At 38.6% G+C, this 18,900-nt stretch overlaps 1 protein-coding gene across 1 annotated transcript in view; it reads right to left on the bottom strand.

Moving 5' to 3' along the window:
- CRYBG3 (crystallin beta-gamma domain containing 3) overlaps positions 1–18,900 on the bottom strand; it is a 114,600-nt gene that overhangs the window by 18,472 nt on the left and 77,228 nt on the right. Inside the window, exons 16-17 of the mRNA XM_060098639.1 lie at positions 18,614–18,726; positions 14,081–14,207 (exon numbers count right to left, since the gene is read on the bottom strand). Coding sequence (XP_059954622.1) covers positions 14,081–14,207; positions 18,614–18,726 — 240 coding nt within the window. The remainder of the gene's footprint in view (positions 1–14,080; positions 14,208–18,613; positions 18,727–18,900) is intronic.

The raw sequence follows: 18,900 nt of genomic DNA, 5'->3' as shown, positions 1-18,900 counted from the left end.
TACTTGCATAAGAGCAAAATGACTGATCAAAGTGTTATTCCTGGCAGCGGTGTTTGGAATGGCAAAGGACGGAGAATGACTTAAATGTCCATCAAGTGGGCACGGGTTAAGTGAATTGTGGAGGAGTTCTATACAGCTGTACAAAAGAATGAGATTGTTACGAAAGATCTCTAAGATATGTTCTTTAGTGGCAAAGACAAAGTTAAGAGTAGTGCAGAAGAGCATATTTCTTACGCTGCCATTTGTGCAGAGAAGGGAAAATTTATGTACACACACACATATATAACATGTGCTTTATACACATTAACATTTTCCTTAAAAAAATCAATATAGAACTACTCCATGGCGAATGTGTCTGTCAGGAAACTAGGATCTGAGAAGATAAAAGGCCCAAGTGGGAGCGAAGTTTTTCACTGCATGCCTTTTGGTTCCTTTTGGATTTTTGAATCACGGAAATATTTATTCAAAAATTTAAATTGGTAATTATTATGCTTATGTTTGCATGTAAATGTGTTTGCATATATTTTTCTTTCAATGGACTTCAGAAAACTTATCTGGCAACAACATGAGTGAAGAAAAGAGAGAATGCAAGTATCAGTACAGGGGAAGAATCCTCCAGGCCAAAGAGGAAGAGTCAGACCTAAAACAGGAGGTGGTAGTGGTGGGGGGCGTTGGAAGGTTAGGATTGGCGAATAAGGGATGGCCAGGAAAACTATCGCAGTGATGAGAGAGACCAAGTGAGACAAACAGAGAGAATGAGAAAGTGAGAAAAAACATGTGCGAGAGTGTGGCTGGGGGCACGGCGGTACACAGTCGACCCGTGAACAACAAGGGTTTGAACTGCACGGATCCAGTTGTACAGGGATTTTTTTCAGTAAATACGTACTACACAGTCTGAGGTCGGTTGAATGCTTGGATGTGGAACCACGGAAATGGAGGGCCACCAGTAAAGGCACATGCCAATTCTCAACTGTGCGCAGGGTCGGCACCCCTAACCCCCATGTTGTTCAACAGTCAACACTAATTGTAAGAAAATCTGGAGAGGAAATATGCCCCACAGCTAAGAACTTATATTGAGAACTGGAGGTTTGAAGGTTGAGATAGAGGCAGGATAATCCTAACAGAAATGTCCAATGAACACTGGACCTTCTGATCTGGAGTTCAGGGAGAAGATCGAATGTAGGGATGATAATCTGGGAACTCTCAGAATCTGGGTAATAACTGGAGCCAGTTATGGGTAAGAAAATGGAAATGACAGGAGGACAGAAGTGCGCTGACAAACGAAGGCGGTGGTGATGAAAGGCAGGCCTGTGGAGGTGACTGAAGAACGAACTAGGAGAGAGGAGACAAAGGAGGACATATCACAGAAGTAAAGGCGAAAGAAAATTATAAGCAAGAGTTGGCCACAGTATCAAATACTTTTGCAATGTCGAGGAAGAGGGTGACTGCGATGAGGCTGATTGAGTTTGGCGATCAGGGGGCAGCTGGTAACCAATGAGAGAGCTCACTGAGCCACATGCAGGAGATGAGGCGCAGAATCTAGGCTGCAAGGGCTGATGAATAAGCAGGAAGAGACTATAGACAGGGCATACAGGCTACTTTTTAGAGAAGTTTGGTAAAGAGGAGGGAAATTGGCGGCTGGTCCACATGGCAGACACGGTGGAAGGTGGCAGCATAACGGGAAGAATCTGAATGACGCAAGACAAGAGGGGTGGTTCTAGGGAAGAAGGCGGAGGTGCAATCCACTGTCCCATCAGTGCAGACCCCTGACTGGAATCAGTCCATGAGGAAAAGGATCGCTTTGAAAAGGATGAAATATGCTTCCTCTGAAATACAAGGAAAGATAGAGAAAGGATGCCGAGAAATTTCCAGGTTTCTAAAATAGGTAAAACGTGTTGTAATTTTCTCTTTATGTTATGTGGCAAAGGTTGCCTGTGGATCACGGAAGGTGTGAAGCACTGTCCAACGGAACTTTCTGCAGTGATAGCAATATTGTATATCTGTATCTTCAGTATGGTAGCTACTAGTCATACATGGCCATTGAGCATTTGAAATGTGGCTCGTGTGACCAAAGTGAATTTGTTTTATTTAATTTTAATTAAAAAAACTACATGTGGGGCTTCCCTGGTGGCACACTGGTTGAGAGTCCGCCTGCCGATGCAGGGGACATGGGTTCATGCCCCGGTCCGGGAGGATCCCAAATGCCGCGGAGTGGCTGGGCCCGTGAGCCATGGCCGCTGAGCCTGTGCGTCCGGAGCCTGTGCTCCGCAACGGGAGAGGCCACAGCAGTGAGAGGCCCGCGTACCGCAAAAAAAACCCCACAGAAACTACATGTGGCTAGTGCTATGGTATCAGATAGTGCAGATTGAGGGGTTAGAGGATGCTGGAAAAGAAGGTAAGCGTCACTGTGTGCAGTGAGACGGTAGCTAAGCATAAAAGCACTGCCGGGGAGCACTGATTTTCCTTCAGTAAACAACATAAACTGGGTCAGGAATGGAAATTCATCTCAAGCCACTGAGTTCCTGAGTGACTACAGACAAGATCAGGCTTCTCTTCTGCTCTCTGCAAAATAAAAATTGGAAGCATCCCAACAATTTATAGAAGAAATGTCCTTATAGGAGGGTCCAGAACAGCAGTAGTTTAGAAATGCAGCCGATAGCAGGCTCTAAATTACCCACTAAAACTGGTGACCGAAAATTAGTGGACAGTCAAAATCCACAGAGAAGCCCCTGACTTCATTGCTGGCCTTTTCCCAACATTCTCACCCTTAAGCTAATGAAAAAGCATTTCAGCTTACCTCCACTTGCTGAGTTACCAATTAGTAAGGAAGGGCGGCCAGGCAAGGAGCCTGGACTGGGCTCAGGATCAACCATCAGCAACACCCTCCTCAGTAAAGAGTTTGCTGTGGTGAGAGTGGCACTTACATTACAGGCACTTACCGCTGACAGGAGGTAACTGTTTTGTATTCCACGGGGAAAAATTAAAATCTTATGTGAGGATATAACTTAAATGCTAAGTGATATTCTAAGAAAATAGGTCCTGTGTACATTTTTCATCTTCCTTTTGTGGAATGTCCACAAAGGCGTTTTTTATTTTATTTCATTTTTTTTTAAAGGCATTTTTTAAAAAGACTACCATTATCACTCAAATTGCATCAAATTCACTCCCCATTTCAAAGACAATCTAGCAATTCTATATCAAGAAATTTATCTTGGGCTTCCCTGGTGGCGCCGTGGTTGAGAGTCCGCCTGCTGATGCAGGGGACGCGGGTTCGTGGCCCGGTCCCAGAGGGTCCCGCGTGCCGTGGAGTGGCTGGGCCCGTGAGCCATGGCTGCGGAGCCTGTGTGTCCGGAGCCTGTGCTCCGCAACGGGAGAGGCCACAGCAGTGAGAGGCCCGCGTACAGCAAAAAAAAAAAAAAAAAAGAAATTTATCTTACGATAACAATGCAAAATCTGATGGAGGGGATCTCAAAAATTGTTTTAAAAATGATCACACAGGGGCTTCCCTGGTGGCGCAGTGGTTGAGAGTCCACCTGCCGATGCAGGGGACGTGGGTTCGTGCCCCGGTCCGGTAGGATCCCACATGCCGCGGAGCGGCTGGGCCTGTGAGCCATGGCCGCTGAGCCTGCGTGTCTAGGGACTGTGCTCCACAACGGGAGAGGCCACAACGGTGAGAGGCCCGTGTACCGCAAAAAAAAAAAAAAAAAAAAGATCATGCAGGAAGATTGAGAAAAAAATTGCAGAAAATGACTGAAGATATTTTTATGAGTTTACATAAATCAGTAAGGATCCTCTAAGAGACCCAGTACATAAATGGGCAAAGAACACAAACCAACAGCATTAACCAAGGAGGAAACATGACTAACAGGCATGGACAAACCTCCCTCCTTTCCATGAACAACAACGAGATATCATCATGTGGTCCCATCTATCAAACTTTTCATTTGTGAACATCTATTGTTTCTGAGCTTAAAGTCATTCCCTCTTCAGAGGTTTGAGATATATATTTAACTTAACTTTTCTCTATTTAAATTATTTTTACTTAAATGGTCTTAATTTATAAATACACAGTTGATCCTTGAACAACACGGGTTTGAACTGTGCAGATCCACCTGAACGTGGATTTTTTTCCAATCAATTTAGTATCTGTATTTTCATTTTACAGTTCTTTAAATTAACTAAGTGTTGGGGAAAGTTTGTGTTCATTAGAGCTCACAGTATATGGAATCAAAAGAACTGGGTTCGAGTCCTGATTCTATCCAAATTGTTTCACCTTCCTGCCCTTGGGTGAGACATTTATCAATTCCTTTGTCTTGAGGCAGAAATAGTACATAGATTTTCCACTGCCTATAGAGGGTGGAGATGGGGAGGTTAGCACCCCTAAACCCCTGTGTTGTTCAACGGTCAACTGTACTTAAATTCATAAATGTACTCGATTTATAAATGTACCTAAAGGTTAGGAAGATTAGGAAGGCAATCATTCAGAAATAAAGAGCACTAAAGAACTATGTTAAAATCTTATTTTTCTGATACATTTTCCAAATATGAAAGTAGGAAGAGTATATATACACTATTAACAGTCTTTAAAGCTGAAGATGACAGAGTAATCTGAACTTTCCAAGGACAACAGAAGCCACCAGAATTTAATTACAACTTGAGCTCTACAAATCTCTTGGCCTCAGTCCATGCTAACTTAGAAGACAGCCAACCATTTGGGGCCAAAGGCTCTTAGGTGTCAGCAGGAACAGGACATTCCTGCCGTGTGAAGTCTAAGCCATGCAAAGAGGATACAGCCTCTAAAAGGAGGCTGTGGTTAAGAAAGGAAAAGAATACTTAAACTGTATAAATGAAAAGAAAACATCACTCCATCAACTAAAATAATATTTTAAATGACAATAATAGTAAGAACTAATATACATGACACTTAATATGTGCTGGGCATCATATATACATACACACACACAAACTATATAGAAGGGATTGTGAATGGATGGATATATATATACATGTGTGTATATATACATATACATATATATCCCAATTTTTTAACCTAATTCATTTGGCAACAAAATCTGATCTGAATAAGTAGAAAACTATAATATTTATCCAACTTGTGTAGCCATGATTATATTTTGCTACAGCAACAGAAATGTGTTTAATTATGGGGCGTTGCCCAGAACGTTTCTGGGGTTATTGTCTTATATGCTATCTATGAACCATATTACTGTTTAAAATGTGAAAAATTCCAAATCCCAAAATACATTCATGTTAGGAATTGTAGAATTGTATTCACTCCTTTAATCCATGCAACTTTCCTTTGACATGGGTACCATTATTATCTCTACTTTACAGATGAAGAATGAAGGCACAGGTCACATACAGTAAATAAAAGAGCTGGCATTTGAAACTAGACAGAATGGCCTCAGAGGCTGTGTTCTTAACCCCTCCACTATAGTTCTAAAATGTTCTAAGTAATTTTATCATGTAGAATATTTTTGATTGGCATGTGTGACATTACCTGAAGCAGTTGACTTCATCTTGTTCATCTGGGTAATATCTATGACCCCATTCTTACCTATCCCATCAACTTAGCAAGTGTGTACACCATCTAAATTTGAAACTCTGAGACCTGGGTATAGGTACTCTGCTAGAAGAATTACATTTATATGAACACATCTTCAATATATATTGGATAAAATGTTTAAATCTAACTACTAATTTTTGACATTTCTTAAAACTATACAGACTTGAATATGAGCTTGAATAGTATTTAACAATGGGGGTGAATTAGTTTCCCTAATCATCAATTGCATGAGTTTGCAAGATGGTAAAGAGAACATATATACTTTATACATTTTTTTCATTATTTTTTTATCCATATAGCAAGTCTTGGAGGTGGAATGAAGTCTGTTAAATGGTCTTTTCCTAATTTTAAAGACGAAACAAATACTGAGTTACATTGGTTAGCTCAGTGTCAACATGAGACCAAGACTTCAATTTTTCACTCCAGGGAGTACATAAACTATAACTTGAAAGCACATAGTCAAAAGATTTTTGAAATGGAAATATGTTGGGGTCCTAGAAGCATGGTTTGTGTAATCACACAGAATATCTCTAGTTAGAGTCTGTGTTAGACTAAAAGGGGGGAGTTGACGGGAGTGGGAGAGAGACCTCTGACAAAAACATAATGAAAGGAAACATCCCATTCAAAGACCACATTTATTGGAGAAAAAGAGGCCATTCTGGAAGTGAGAACAGAGGTGAAAATTACTTGGACAGTTTATTGACTATTAATACTAAAAACAAAGCATCTGATAAAATTTTGCCTTACTTCTCATTGCTTAGAAGAAAGAAGAAATTATTCAATTTAGCAAACATTTCTGAATTTTTCTTGCATGCCAGATAATTTGCCAAGTGCCTGGGATACTTAAACAAGTTCAAACACTGAGATGGAAGGAAGCTCTTGAGCTCTGATCTCTAACAGGAAGTGTCCAAAACTTCCTTTCATGGTATACAAAGCCCTTCACGTTCTGATCTCCAAAGGGCTTTGCAGCCTCATCTGTCAGAGTAACAAAGTTAGCTATCATCTCTACTGCTTTTCAGCACTTTACATCCTTATCTGCCTTAACCAGATCTTCACTCTTTGAGGTATTTCCAGTTGCCAAGTCCAGGGGAATTCTTCTGTCCCATATCATCTGTCTCTGACATTTCCACCTTCCACTTTTTCCTGGCTCTTTCCCTTTGGGTAGTAAACATGCTCATTTATTTACATACAAAAAAAAAACAACAAAACAAAACCCAAAAAACCATAGAGACCTGTACATTAGCATTGTATAGTTCTTTGAGTTTCAAATCACTGCTTGTATGGAAAAGGTGTTGATATTACCTTAGGATTATGTTAGTTGGTTAGACTCTAAATATAACATGTTATTTTATTTTAAAAATATCTAAGCAAACAGCCACTAAGAACAGCCATATCTGTATAACCCAACAATATCACTTCACCCTAATCTTTGCCAAGTGAACCATGGCTAAAAAACTATGAACAACTAGACTGAATTCAAGGAAAGTAACCATAATGTGCACCTCAAATACCATTCCAATCCAGAGAAATACCAAACAGTGTGCTGGCAAAAACATATCTGCAGTGATGAAAATTTAATAGAAGGCTCATAAATCTCTAATGAGACTCTAATCCGGAATCTTCTAAGTTTGGCCCATTTAAAACAAAATCACATAAATACTTTCAGTCTTATCAAATCTTGATGTTGCACAACAAATATTAATTCTTGTCTATGAGCTATTATAATATTATTGAGTGTTTTCATGTGCTAAAGGCTTCATATGCACTAGCTCATGTAATCCTCATTTTAGTCAATGAGAAAGTTGAGGCATAGAGTGATCAGAAACATGCCCAGGGTCACTCAGCTAACAAGCAATGGTCTGTCAGACCCTCAAACCAAACTCTTCTCCAGTGAACTGTAATGCCCCTCATAAAAGCCTCTTTCACTTGGCTTAGAAAATCAGTTTCATCACAGGCCTACCTTTCTAACTGATCTTCTTCCTTTAAAAAAAAAGTTATAATACATTTCAAAAAGAATAAATAATATCTAGATGATCATGTATCTAGCACCCAGAAGTAATACATTTGAATTTTACTATATTTATATCAAATTGTATAAACAAGTAAAAACATAACATGTACAGATGAATTTTAATTTTCCCCCCTCCCTAGAAGTAACCACTATGCTGAAGTTGTGAATCTTTATACATCCTTTGTTTTTAAATTTCACAGGAATATATCTTACTGTAACATCCTTAGTAACACATGAACCTCACTTAATATATTATATTTCCTTTTATGATTGTGCTGTACTATAGTTTGTTTCATCCATCAATGCTGCAACAAACATCCTTATTTTTCCCTCATAGCAACTGATACTCCTTCCACTAGCTTTGTCCGAATAATCCCACTTCTCTGCCACCAAACTAAGCTTTGGTATTGTCAGATCTTCCAATGTTTGTACCTAAAGTAAGGTAATGCTACCTAATTACTATTTTATTGATAATTTGCATTTACTGGATCACTAGTGAGGTTTAACATCCTTTGTATGTTCTTAGCCATTTTCTCACATTTATGAACTGCCTATTCATAGTCTGCTGATTTTTAAAATAGGTTTTCTTTTTTTTTCAGTTGATTTGAAAGAGTTCTTTTTATATTCTATACATTAAACCTTTGTAGCTTATAAGGGCTGAAAATATATTCTCCAGTCTGTGGCTTGCTGTGGTAGGCTCAGTAATTAATGTTCCCCCCACCACCAACCAAAAAGAGGTCTACATCCTAATCCTGGAACCTATGAATATGTTAGCTGATATAGTGGAAGGGACTTTGCAAATGTGATTAAGAGTTAAGAATCTAGAGATGGGGATATTTGTCTGGATTATCCAGATAGACCTAATATAATCACATAGGTCCTTATAAGAGGGTCAGAGACAGAGGACAGAGAACAGAAGTTGAAGTGATAAACTTTGAAGATGGAAGAGGGCCATGAGCCAAGGAATGCTGGGGACCTCTAGAAGCTGGAAAAGTTAAAGAATCAGATTCTCCCCTAGTGTCTCCCAGAAGGTATGCAGTCTTGCCAACCCCGTAATTTTACCCCAGTAAGACCTATTTTAGACTTCTGACCTCCAGAACTGTAAGATCATTTCTGTTGTTTTCAGCACTAAATTTGTGGTAACTTGTTACAGCAGCAACAGGAAACTGATACACTTGCCTTTTACTACTGACTTGTGTGTTTTGCGTTTAAATCCATCCTACTCCAATAACATTAGCATAGTTTTCCATATTTTCTTCTGTTTTTTTCTTCCAGTTTTATTGACACATAATTGACACACAGCACTGTACAGGTTTAAGGTGTACAGCACAATGATCTGACCTACATACATTGTGAAATGAGGACCACAGTAAGTTTAGTGAGCACTCGTCATCTCATATAGATACAAAATGAAATTGGAAAAAATTGTTTTTCCTTGTGATGAGAACTCTTAGGATTTACTTTCTTAACACCTTTCATATATAACATATAGCAGTGTTAATTCTATTTATCATATTACAAATTACATCTTTAGTATTTATTTATCTTATAACTAGAAGTCTGCATCTTTTGACTAACTGCCATCCAATTCCCCCTCCGCCACACCCCACCCCCTGTTAACCACAAATCTAACCTCTTTTTTTTTTTTTTGGACCTCTTTTTCTATGAGTTTGTTTGTCTGTTTGTTTTTGAAGTATAATTGACCTACAACACCATGTTAGTTCCTGGTGCACAATATAGTGGTTCAATATTTCTATACATTTCAAAACAATCACCGTGAAGTCGAGTTGTCATCTGTCACTTTACAAAGATATTACATAATTACTAACTATATGCCCAGCACTGTACATTTCCTTCAGGTTTGTTTTTCACATTTAGGTTGCCATTAATCCATCTGGAGTTTATTTTTGGTGTTTGGAATAAAGCAAGATTCAAATGGTATCTTTTTCCATGTAAAGGGCCAACCATCTTTCATAATAGCCCCACTGAAATGCTATTTCTGTCACCTTCCAAATTCCATTATTCATGTAGGTCAGTTTCTATGCTCTCCTATCCCATTCTTCTATTGGTCTCTCCTTGCACCAATACTCACTACCTTAATTATTACTGATGAATAATGCAATATCTATATTTGGTAGGACAAGTGATCCTGCCTATTGTTCTTAAAAATAATCTTGGCTATTTTGAACCCCTATCTTTGCCAAATTAATTTTAGAAGGAGCTCGTCATGTTTTACCACCACCCCTGCAAAGACAAAAGATTCTGTAAGCATTCTGCCTGAAATTTTATTAATTTGGGGAAGACCAAAATATTTACAATATTGAGTCTTTTCTTCTATAAAATCTCTCTCCATCTTTTATGTCCTTCAAGAAAGTTTTTACAATTTTCCTCATAAAGAACTTACTTGCATTATGTTAGATTTATTTCTAAGTATCCTATATTTTAATTGCTATTTATCTTGTAATCGGCAACTTTTAAAGATTTCATATTAATCCTAACAACTTGTCTGTGGATATTCTTGACAATTTTGTTTCTTCCTTTATACCTGTTTTGGTTTTAATCCTATTAAAGTGTCTAGGACTCCAAAATAATGTTGAATAGAAGTGGTGATAGTAGAGACCATTGTCTTCTGCCTGAATTTAAAAGGAAATCCTTCAGATATTTCACTTGGAAGTATGCTGTTTACTGTAGGTTTTTGTTGGCCTTCATGTTCAAAATGTACACAGTAGTTACTGCTATTAACTATATATGAGTTCATCTGAAAATTTAAAAGTAACCAAACTCCTCTACACTTTATAAAGTCATTGCTTCCTTTCATCTGTGGCTGGATTTACAGACATCTTCTATTTATAGCTGTACCCCTCCCTTATTCCTTACTTTGCACAGAATGAATTATTGTCTCGCCAATTCTTATTCTACCTTTTAAGATCATTTATGTCATCACAGTCATAAATTTCATTTGAACTTTTTCTACAACCTCTTGTTACGATGTTTCTTTTGCTTTGCCTGCTTAGCTACCAGGATTGGATTATACTTCAAAGGAGGCCAACTTCCATGCCAAGCCACCATGGAGATACTAAAGAAGTAATGGGAAGACTGCTGCTCCCATGGAAATGCAACAAAAGCAGGTTACCCCACACACTACTAGACCAATGCTTAAAAACCATTTTACTTAAAATGTTCCCCACCCACCTCTAGCCCCTCACCAACTGTTCTGGGGACTGTTACTTGGCATAACCTTATTGAAAGCTAACATACCATCTTATTCCCTCAGACCATGTGAGGCCTAAGACTGGACACATTGCTTTTCATGTCCAATTAGAAATATGCCCAGGATACTTATTCTGTTGAAGTGGAGGCTGTCAAAGATGTAAAAATACCTGTTCTAACAGTTTTTTTACAGATGAGTTAACTGAGGTCAAAATAAATTAGGTGATTTGTACAAGGTCACACTAGTGAAAAGCAGAACTGTAAACTATGCTCACAGCTCCTTTCACTGTAAAATGACTGCAAATTACGCATCCATGGACCTCTAGAATGTAACATATGTCTGCACAGATAGAAATCAGCCTGGAGCAAACTGTCATTTGCAAGACATACTGATCTTGTATGAAGATGAAGTGTTAGGATTCCTCAATATTACACCATTATGACACTTTAGCACTAAAAGTCAGAGCATGCCTGGGAATGCCACCTACAAGCAAAACTCTCATAATTCTGCAGTTTTAACTAATAAAAGCAAAAATAAAAAATTTAGCTCATATATATGTAAAGTTAACTCAACTAGACGTAACATTTCCCACAATGAATTCAGAATCATACTGGATTGTGGCATAGGCAGTAGTATTAACCAATCTATAGAAAATGGCATATCAATTCCTAAGTAGGAACACAGTAGGGGGACAGGACTGTGAAAGTAATCAGAGAAGCAGGATAGATACAGTGTGTCTAGAATATTCCAAGGAAAGGAGACACAGAATCTGGAGAATGCAAACAACTGGGGAGGTGGGGTGGTGGAGTCTCTTTTGTGGGGAATATTAGCCTAGGTAAACTACTCAAGACATCTACCTAATTTTATCCGAATCTTAAAATGGCTGATGACTAATACCATTTCCTGGGTTCTTCCAGAGAGGCAGAAAAATGCCCAGGACAGAAATCTCAAGTATTCTAGCCACTAGAATCCACCTACTACAAATTACCAGGTTGGCCTTCTGGTTTACCTATCAATCTCCTAGGTCTGATCAACTCAGGGTTTCAGGGCCACCAGGGTGAAGCATGGTTGACTTCACCAGAGGCTGCCTCCTGATCAGCTTGCAGATCTTTACTGGGATGCCCAACGTCACCTCATATTCCTTCCATTTCACCACCAAACCTACTGCCTAAACATGGCTTCAACAAAGACCTTTCAGAGATTCAAAATATACCTGGTAAAGGCATTAAGAAAACTTATATGATCTCCTTACATAAACTGAATACACTCTTTAATCAGTTCTTGAAGTGAAAAGCCTATAGCTCTCAAATCCTTTCCAAGAGGCACCTTCATCTACACTGCCTGGATTCCACAGGACCAAACCAGGGACATGCAACTGCATAGTTCAACTTATGTAGAGATGTTTCTTTTCTCTGTCTAATTTTAACTCTCTCCTAATTTTAACTATTTATTTTTGACTTCATGAATGTGGAAGAAATGTAACTCCTCAAACAAAAATAGTAATACCATTCATTTGGAGCACCAAAGTATCTGTCTGCTAGTTTGACCACTAAAAATTGCTAAAAAGTTCCCTTCCCAGTAAATGCAGACTACTTTCCCATGCCTCTTTCAGCCTTATCAATACTTGGAGAGACTGACCAAAACACATTTTTTTTTTTTAAAAATCCAGTTTTCCTCCAATAGACAGGAAGCATCAGTAGCCACCTAGTCTTTCCAAGTTGGTGTCTAAAGGTCACTAAGAGAGACCGAGGCTCTATTTTTATTCTTGTTCCTCAGCCAAGACTCTATTTTTACCCTGATACCAAGAATACTCTCTCCAGGAATGCCTTGAAATAAGACTACATTGCTGGGACTTCGCTGGTGGTCCAGTGGTAAAGAATCTGCCTTACAATGAAGGGGACACGGGCTCGATCCCTAGTCAGGGAACTAAGATCCCACATGCCATGGGGCAACTAAGCCCATGAGCCACAACTACTGAGCTCATACGCCTCAACTAGAGAGCCCATGTGCCACAAACTACAGAGCCCATGAGCTCTGGAGCATGAGCGCCACAACTAGAGAGAAGCCCGTGTGCCACAACAAAGAGCCTGCCTGCCACAACTAAGACCTGCTGCAGCCAAAAATTTTAAAAATTAAAAATAAATAAATAAATAATATATCTTTTTTTAAAAAAAAAAGACTACATTGCTGAGGCTGGGATCGAAGATCCTGAGTATGATCATCACTCCTGGAGTCAGCTCTGGTTGAAAGATCTGACTGAGTCACTCCTGTCACCATGTAGGGCTTCTAGTCATCATTGTGTAAATCTCAGCTTTGACCAAATGCTCCTAGGGAATCATCATAACTAGACATCTTAAAAATATTCCAGATCCTTACTACTTCCTCTGCAAAGACACTACTAACTAGGAACCCGGAATGAATGTCCCAGAATAGCTATCCTGTTTTTCTCACACTTAAAATTCTGAGTAAATATGATAGAAAGGAGAAATTATTTACTCTATAAATGTAAGCCTCCAAGGTGACCCAGATAACTCTGCACCCTCTAGGCAAGAAAGCCCTAGTTCCCCCAAAACAAGGTTTGAAATCAATACCAACGGTGTTCCATGACTTAAAGTAACATTGCAAACCTAAGTAGCAGACAAGCTGTCATGTGACTTATCTAGCAGAATAATAAAATGATTAGGTTATTATTTTTATTAAGCAGCTCTACCAATTATAGCCACGATACTAATAGCTAATACTTATTGAGCGCTCACCATGTGCTAGGCATTTTTTAAGCACCATCACATTTAATATCCCAGTGGCCTTACAAAGTACTACTATCTTTTATAGATGAGGAAACTAAGTAACTTTGTCAATGTCACCCAAAGTCTTTAAAGTATTCATTTAAGCTCAGGGCTATATTACTCTACTTCCTAAATTTTGCATTCTGATCAAAAAAAAAAAAAAGAAAGAAGAAAAATATCAATCTTGGGAATTCCCTGGTGGTCCAGTGGTTAGGACTCAGTGCTTTCACTGCCGAGGGCCAGGGTTCAACCCCTGGTCAGGGAACTAAGATCCCACAAGCTGCGTGGTGTGGCCAAAAAAAAAAAAAAAAAATCCACCTTTCATTAGTTGGATTTCATGAGTGAATCTCAATTTTACAATCTTCAAGCAAGTTACTTAAATTTTTATATTTTCCCCTGTATTATTTCTTCCAACTTCATGTTATCATTCACGGTAATCAAACTGGACAAGAAAAAGTCTTATAAATATGCATCAGCGAAGTACTTACATAGTCAATGGGCTTGAGGGATCTGACTCTAGATGTTGGGCAGCCACAGGAAGTAAGGTCAGCATACAGCCCTTCTTCTAACACACACTGATGATTAGAAATGTCCTCTTGGTAATACAGGAGCCAGCTGAAAAACCAAGCAGTGGAACATTCAGCCAAAGTGCATCAGTTGGCAGTTTGACTCGTCATCATGCAGTGGGAGCCAGGGTAGGAGTAGGACATAAAACTCCTGGTGCTGGTCAGCAGCAAATACCCAGAGTCGGTTTGGAAAAAAAAAAAAAGCTACTACTATCACCTATTGACTGCTTACCACGTGCCAGACTAGGTACTCTGCATGCATTATTTCACCGCGTACTCATTACTTTATGAGGTAGAAACCAGTGAGGTAGAAAAGTTAGGTGATTTGCCCAAGATTCCCCCAACTATTAAATAAATTTGAAATAAAACATCTGCTGTAAGCTAAAGACATTAACTTCATTCAGTGCTTTCCAGTATAAAAACCTGGGATCAAATTATAGTAATTATTAAGTACTTTAACAGATTAGAAATTCTTTTTGAGAAAAACCAAAATTTGTATCCTTAATGATGAGTTTGCTTTCAGTCTAGGTTGAGTTAGAAGCTAGACTCCTAAACTCACACAACAGTATTTAAAACCTGTCACCTGCATAGCTGATAGCAAGTGGAGATTTTTAAAAAGAAATGAACCCTTTAGAATCTTCCATAGTAAATTATCTTCAATATAGCACTCATCAAAAGCTCGGCTAAGACATGCCATTTTGGAGAGAAGGGGCACAAGGGAGAAGTTAATTGACTGTTACTACTTTAGCTCTGGTGTGTTTAAGCTCTAGCTCTGTATTTTAAGATCACCAGAACTGTGCTCTAGCTATACGAGGTTAACTTTAGATAACCACAGAAATGCTCTGTGACAAAATTTACTGCCATGTCTCCTACGTAATAAGCATTTTATAGCCAATATTTCCGAAAGGTTTTTCAATGTGTTGGGCATGCAGCTAAGCCCTTATGTGCATTATTTATTTAGTCCTTATAAGAATCCTTTGAGGTAAGTACTATTAGCCCACATTTACACAGGAGGAAACTGAGGTTCAGAGAGATGGTCCAATTTGCTTAAGATTACATAGTGGTGAACTGGGCTCAAATCCTCATCTCTGAAGCATCCCCGGTACTTAAACAATCACCATGGTTCCTGTATTCTTTTATTAAAACTATAGTTTAATAAATTACACATAAATCTAAATAAAATATGTAAATAAAATGTACATTTTGTATGTAGTTGGCCCTCTGTATCTACAAGTTTCCTACCTGCAGATACAGAGGCCCAACTGTAGTCAGCCACTTTATATAAGGGACTTGAGCATCCACAGATTTTGGTATATGTGGGGACTCCTGGAAACAATCCCTCACATATATCAAGGGACAACTGTGTATATAAATTATATATATATATATATATATATACACACACACATTATACTGAAAAATATGTGTAAATTATATATACATTTATTTATAAGTAAATAACATATACATTTCCTACATGAAGCAATACATATGACTAATTTGTCCTAGACTTCAGTGTCTAGGACAAAAACATTTCCCTCCAAAAAACAAAAAAAAACTTCAGTGCTTCCTTTTATCAGAAAATTTAAACTATATCTTGCAAAATACTTTCTTTTTTCTTAGAGAAGAAAACCCAGAGTCAAATACTAGGAACAAGACTACTTCAGGCCCTTGATATACATATTTCTCACTAAAGAGTTGCAGATAATCTATTTAACTAACCGTGTCCTACTTTATGTGTTTTCACATTGTAAAACTTTCATACCCTTCTTGGAAGTAAGTATAAAAACAGTAACAGATACAGAGAGGTTCAAAGTAGTAAGAGTTATAGGAAATCAGAAAGGGAAAAGACTGTTTGATTTAGGGTTAATCAAGAAGGTTAACAGAGGGAATGAGAATGGACTGAACCTTAAAAACATATATGCAGGTTAGTATTAAGCAGGGCTCACGACGTTACGTACCTGCAGAAGGTCAGGCACGTAATATAAATGAGTAGTGTACCAGATGAAAAATAATTGGCAATATATCCTATGGTACACTGGGGAGCACATATGCCTCTACTCAACACCAGCTAATTATCACCAAAGGTGAATGTTTCCCCAGAGTTTCCAAATCTTCTGATTTTTAAAGAGAAGGTGAAAAACAGATTCTTCTGAAAAATATTCTAAACTTAAGTATTGATACAAAAAACTTTTAAAACGTAGTGTGTAGGCCAACCAAATAACATCTGCTAGATTTACCTGAAACCTACCACCTTTGATACAGAGCGGGGGTTAGCAAACTACAGCATGTAGGCCAAATCCACCTCATGGCCAGTTTTCCAACAGCTCACAAGCTAAGACTGATTTTTGCATTTTTAAATGGTTTTAAAAAATTAAAAGAAGATTTTGTGATATGTGAATATTATATACAATTCAAATCTCAATATCCATGAACAGAGTTTCACTGGAACACAGCGATGCTCATTCGTTTATGTATTGCCTAAGGCTCCTTTGGTGCTACAGTGGCAGTGCTGAATAGCTGGGACAGAGCCTGTATGGCCCACAAAACTGAAAATATCTACTACCTGGCCCTTTGCAGAAAAAGTCTGCTGACCCCTGGTACAGAGGGTAAGGAGGAAAACACACAGCTGAGGAAATGCCCGAAGACAGGAGGAAAGGAGGATAGTACAAGGACAGAATGGAGCATGGATATGGAAAATGAGACTCATTGACAGTAAATCCTGGAAAAGGAAGAGTTTGAACTTGCTCTGACTGGTATTAGAGAATGACTGGGATTTAAAGAAGAGTAGTAAAATATTAAGCTGGATTTGGGGACAAATAGCTGGGCTATGATTGGTTTGTGGTAAACACTGGAAATAAGATGACGCTGGGGGACTTCCCTGGTGGCGCAGTGGTTAAGAATCTGCCTGCCAATTCATGGGACACGGGTTCGAGCCCTGGTCCAGGAAGATCCCACATGTTGCGGAGCAACTAAGCCTGTGCGCCACAACTACTGAGCCTGTGCTCTAAGCCCATGAGCACAACTACTGAAGTCCGTGTGCCACAACTACTGAAGCCTGCATGCCTAGAGCCTGTGCTCCACAACAAGAGAAGTCCCCGCTTGCCACAACTAGAGAAAGCCCACACACAGCAACGGAAGACCCAACGTAGCCAAAAAATTAATTAATTAATTAATTGATTAAAAAACAAAAAGATGACACTGGAGTGTGGCTCATTAGGGGACTGAAATTCCTCAAGTGGAAGATAGGACCCCTGTCTCTACCAGTTCAAGAGAAACGGAGGAGAACGGATGAATCCAAGATATTTTGAAGGGAGAAGAGAGACTTTGATGAGTTATTAGGTAGATACTTGACATACAGAGATGCCACTGTAAAGATACATACACTTAAAAGTGGCTAAAATGATAAATTTCATGTTATACATATGGTACCACAATAAAAAATGATAGGGCTTCCCTGGTGGCGCAGTGGTTGAGAGTCCGCCTGCCGATGCAGGGGACGCGGGTTCGTGCCCCGGTCTGGGAAGAGCCCACATGCCGCGGAGCGGCTGGGCCCGTGAGCCATGGCCGTTGAGCCTGCGCGTCGGGAGCCTGTGCTCCGCGATGGGAGAGGCCACAACAGTGAGAGGCCCGCGTACCGCAAAAAATATAAATAAATAAATAATAAAATAATAAAATAAAAAATGATACATAGAATATATGTCCTAGAGGGGTGGGATAGGGAGGGTGGGAGGGAGGGAGAAACAAGAGGAAAGAGATATGGGAACATATGTATATGTATAACTGATTCACTTTGTTATAAAGCGGAAACTAGCACACCACTGTAAAGCAATTCTACTCCAATAAAGATGTTAAAAAAAGGAATATATGTTAGAATATAAATTGAGAATCACATACAGTCTCATATACATGCGAGAAAGGTCCAGTACATTGCCACAGCTGGAAGAATACAGAAAAAACAAACAAACAAAAAAAAAACGGCCCAACAATCCTGGGTCTGACATTTGGTGTGTGACCTTGGGAAACTAACTCTAAATCAGGGATCCTCATCTCTGAAATGGGGACGATGAATACTTTAAACAAACAAAAAGGTTTTTTTTAATTTAGGAGTAATATGTCTTATCTGGACAAAAAATGCTAATTTTTATAGCATTCTATTGTACTACACAGTAAACACACAATATAAACATTCAAAACATTTAGGAAATAATCTAAGATAACAATGAGAAAAAAAAAACCCACCAAAATGCTCCCAAAGTTGGCTAATCAGCATTCAATTTCACAGTAGCTTGTAATACAAGCTGGGCAAAGATCATATAGGCAAATTAGCAGTTGACTAATGATTAAATATGTTTATTTCACTGTATACGCAAAAAATAAAGTTAACTCTCTGTAAATTTAAAAGAAATTTAGTTATGTAAACAACAGCAGAAATCATTCCATAAGCATACTTACCAACCCCGAAGAACTTTAAAAGAACATGGCGTGAATGATGAAGTCAAATCCGAAATTTCTTTGGTAAAATCTATACATTCACCTTGGAACCCTGGTTTACTGAATGCTTTGAGCTATAAGAGCAACAACACGACAATTAAACAGAAAACAGTTGCTTGACATCATCACAAAGCAAATGAAAACCTTTCATTTCATGCACTTATAAAAATTCAGCAAAATACTAGACTCGTGTTTTATTTATTAACAAGGAATCCATGTTAAGGATGACATTCTCCTTAAACTCAATT

This window comes from Mesoplodon densirostris, chromosome 5 (genome assembly GCF_025265405.1).
Source record: "Mesoplodon densirostris isolate mMesDen1 chromosome 5, mMesDen1 primary haplotype, whole genome shotgun sequence".
NCBI classification, from domain to species: Eukaryota; Metazoa; Chordata; class Mammalia; order Artiodactyla; family Ziphiidae; genus Mesoplodon; species Mesoplodon densirostris.
This window is presented reverse-complemented; position numbering and strand designations above follow the sequence as displayed.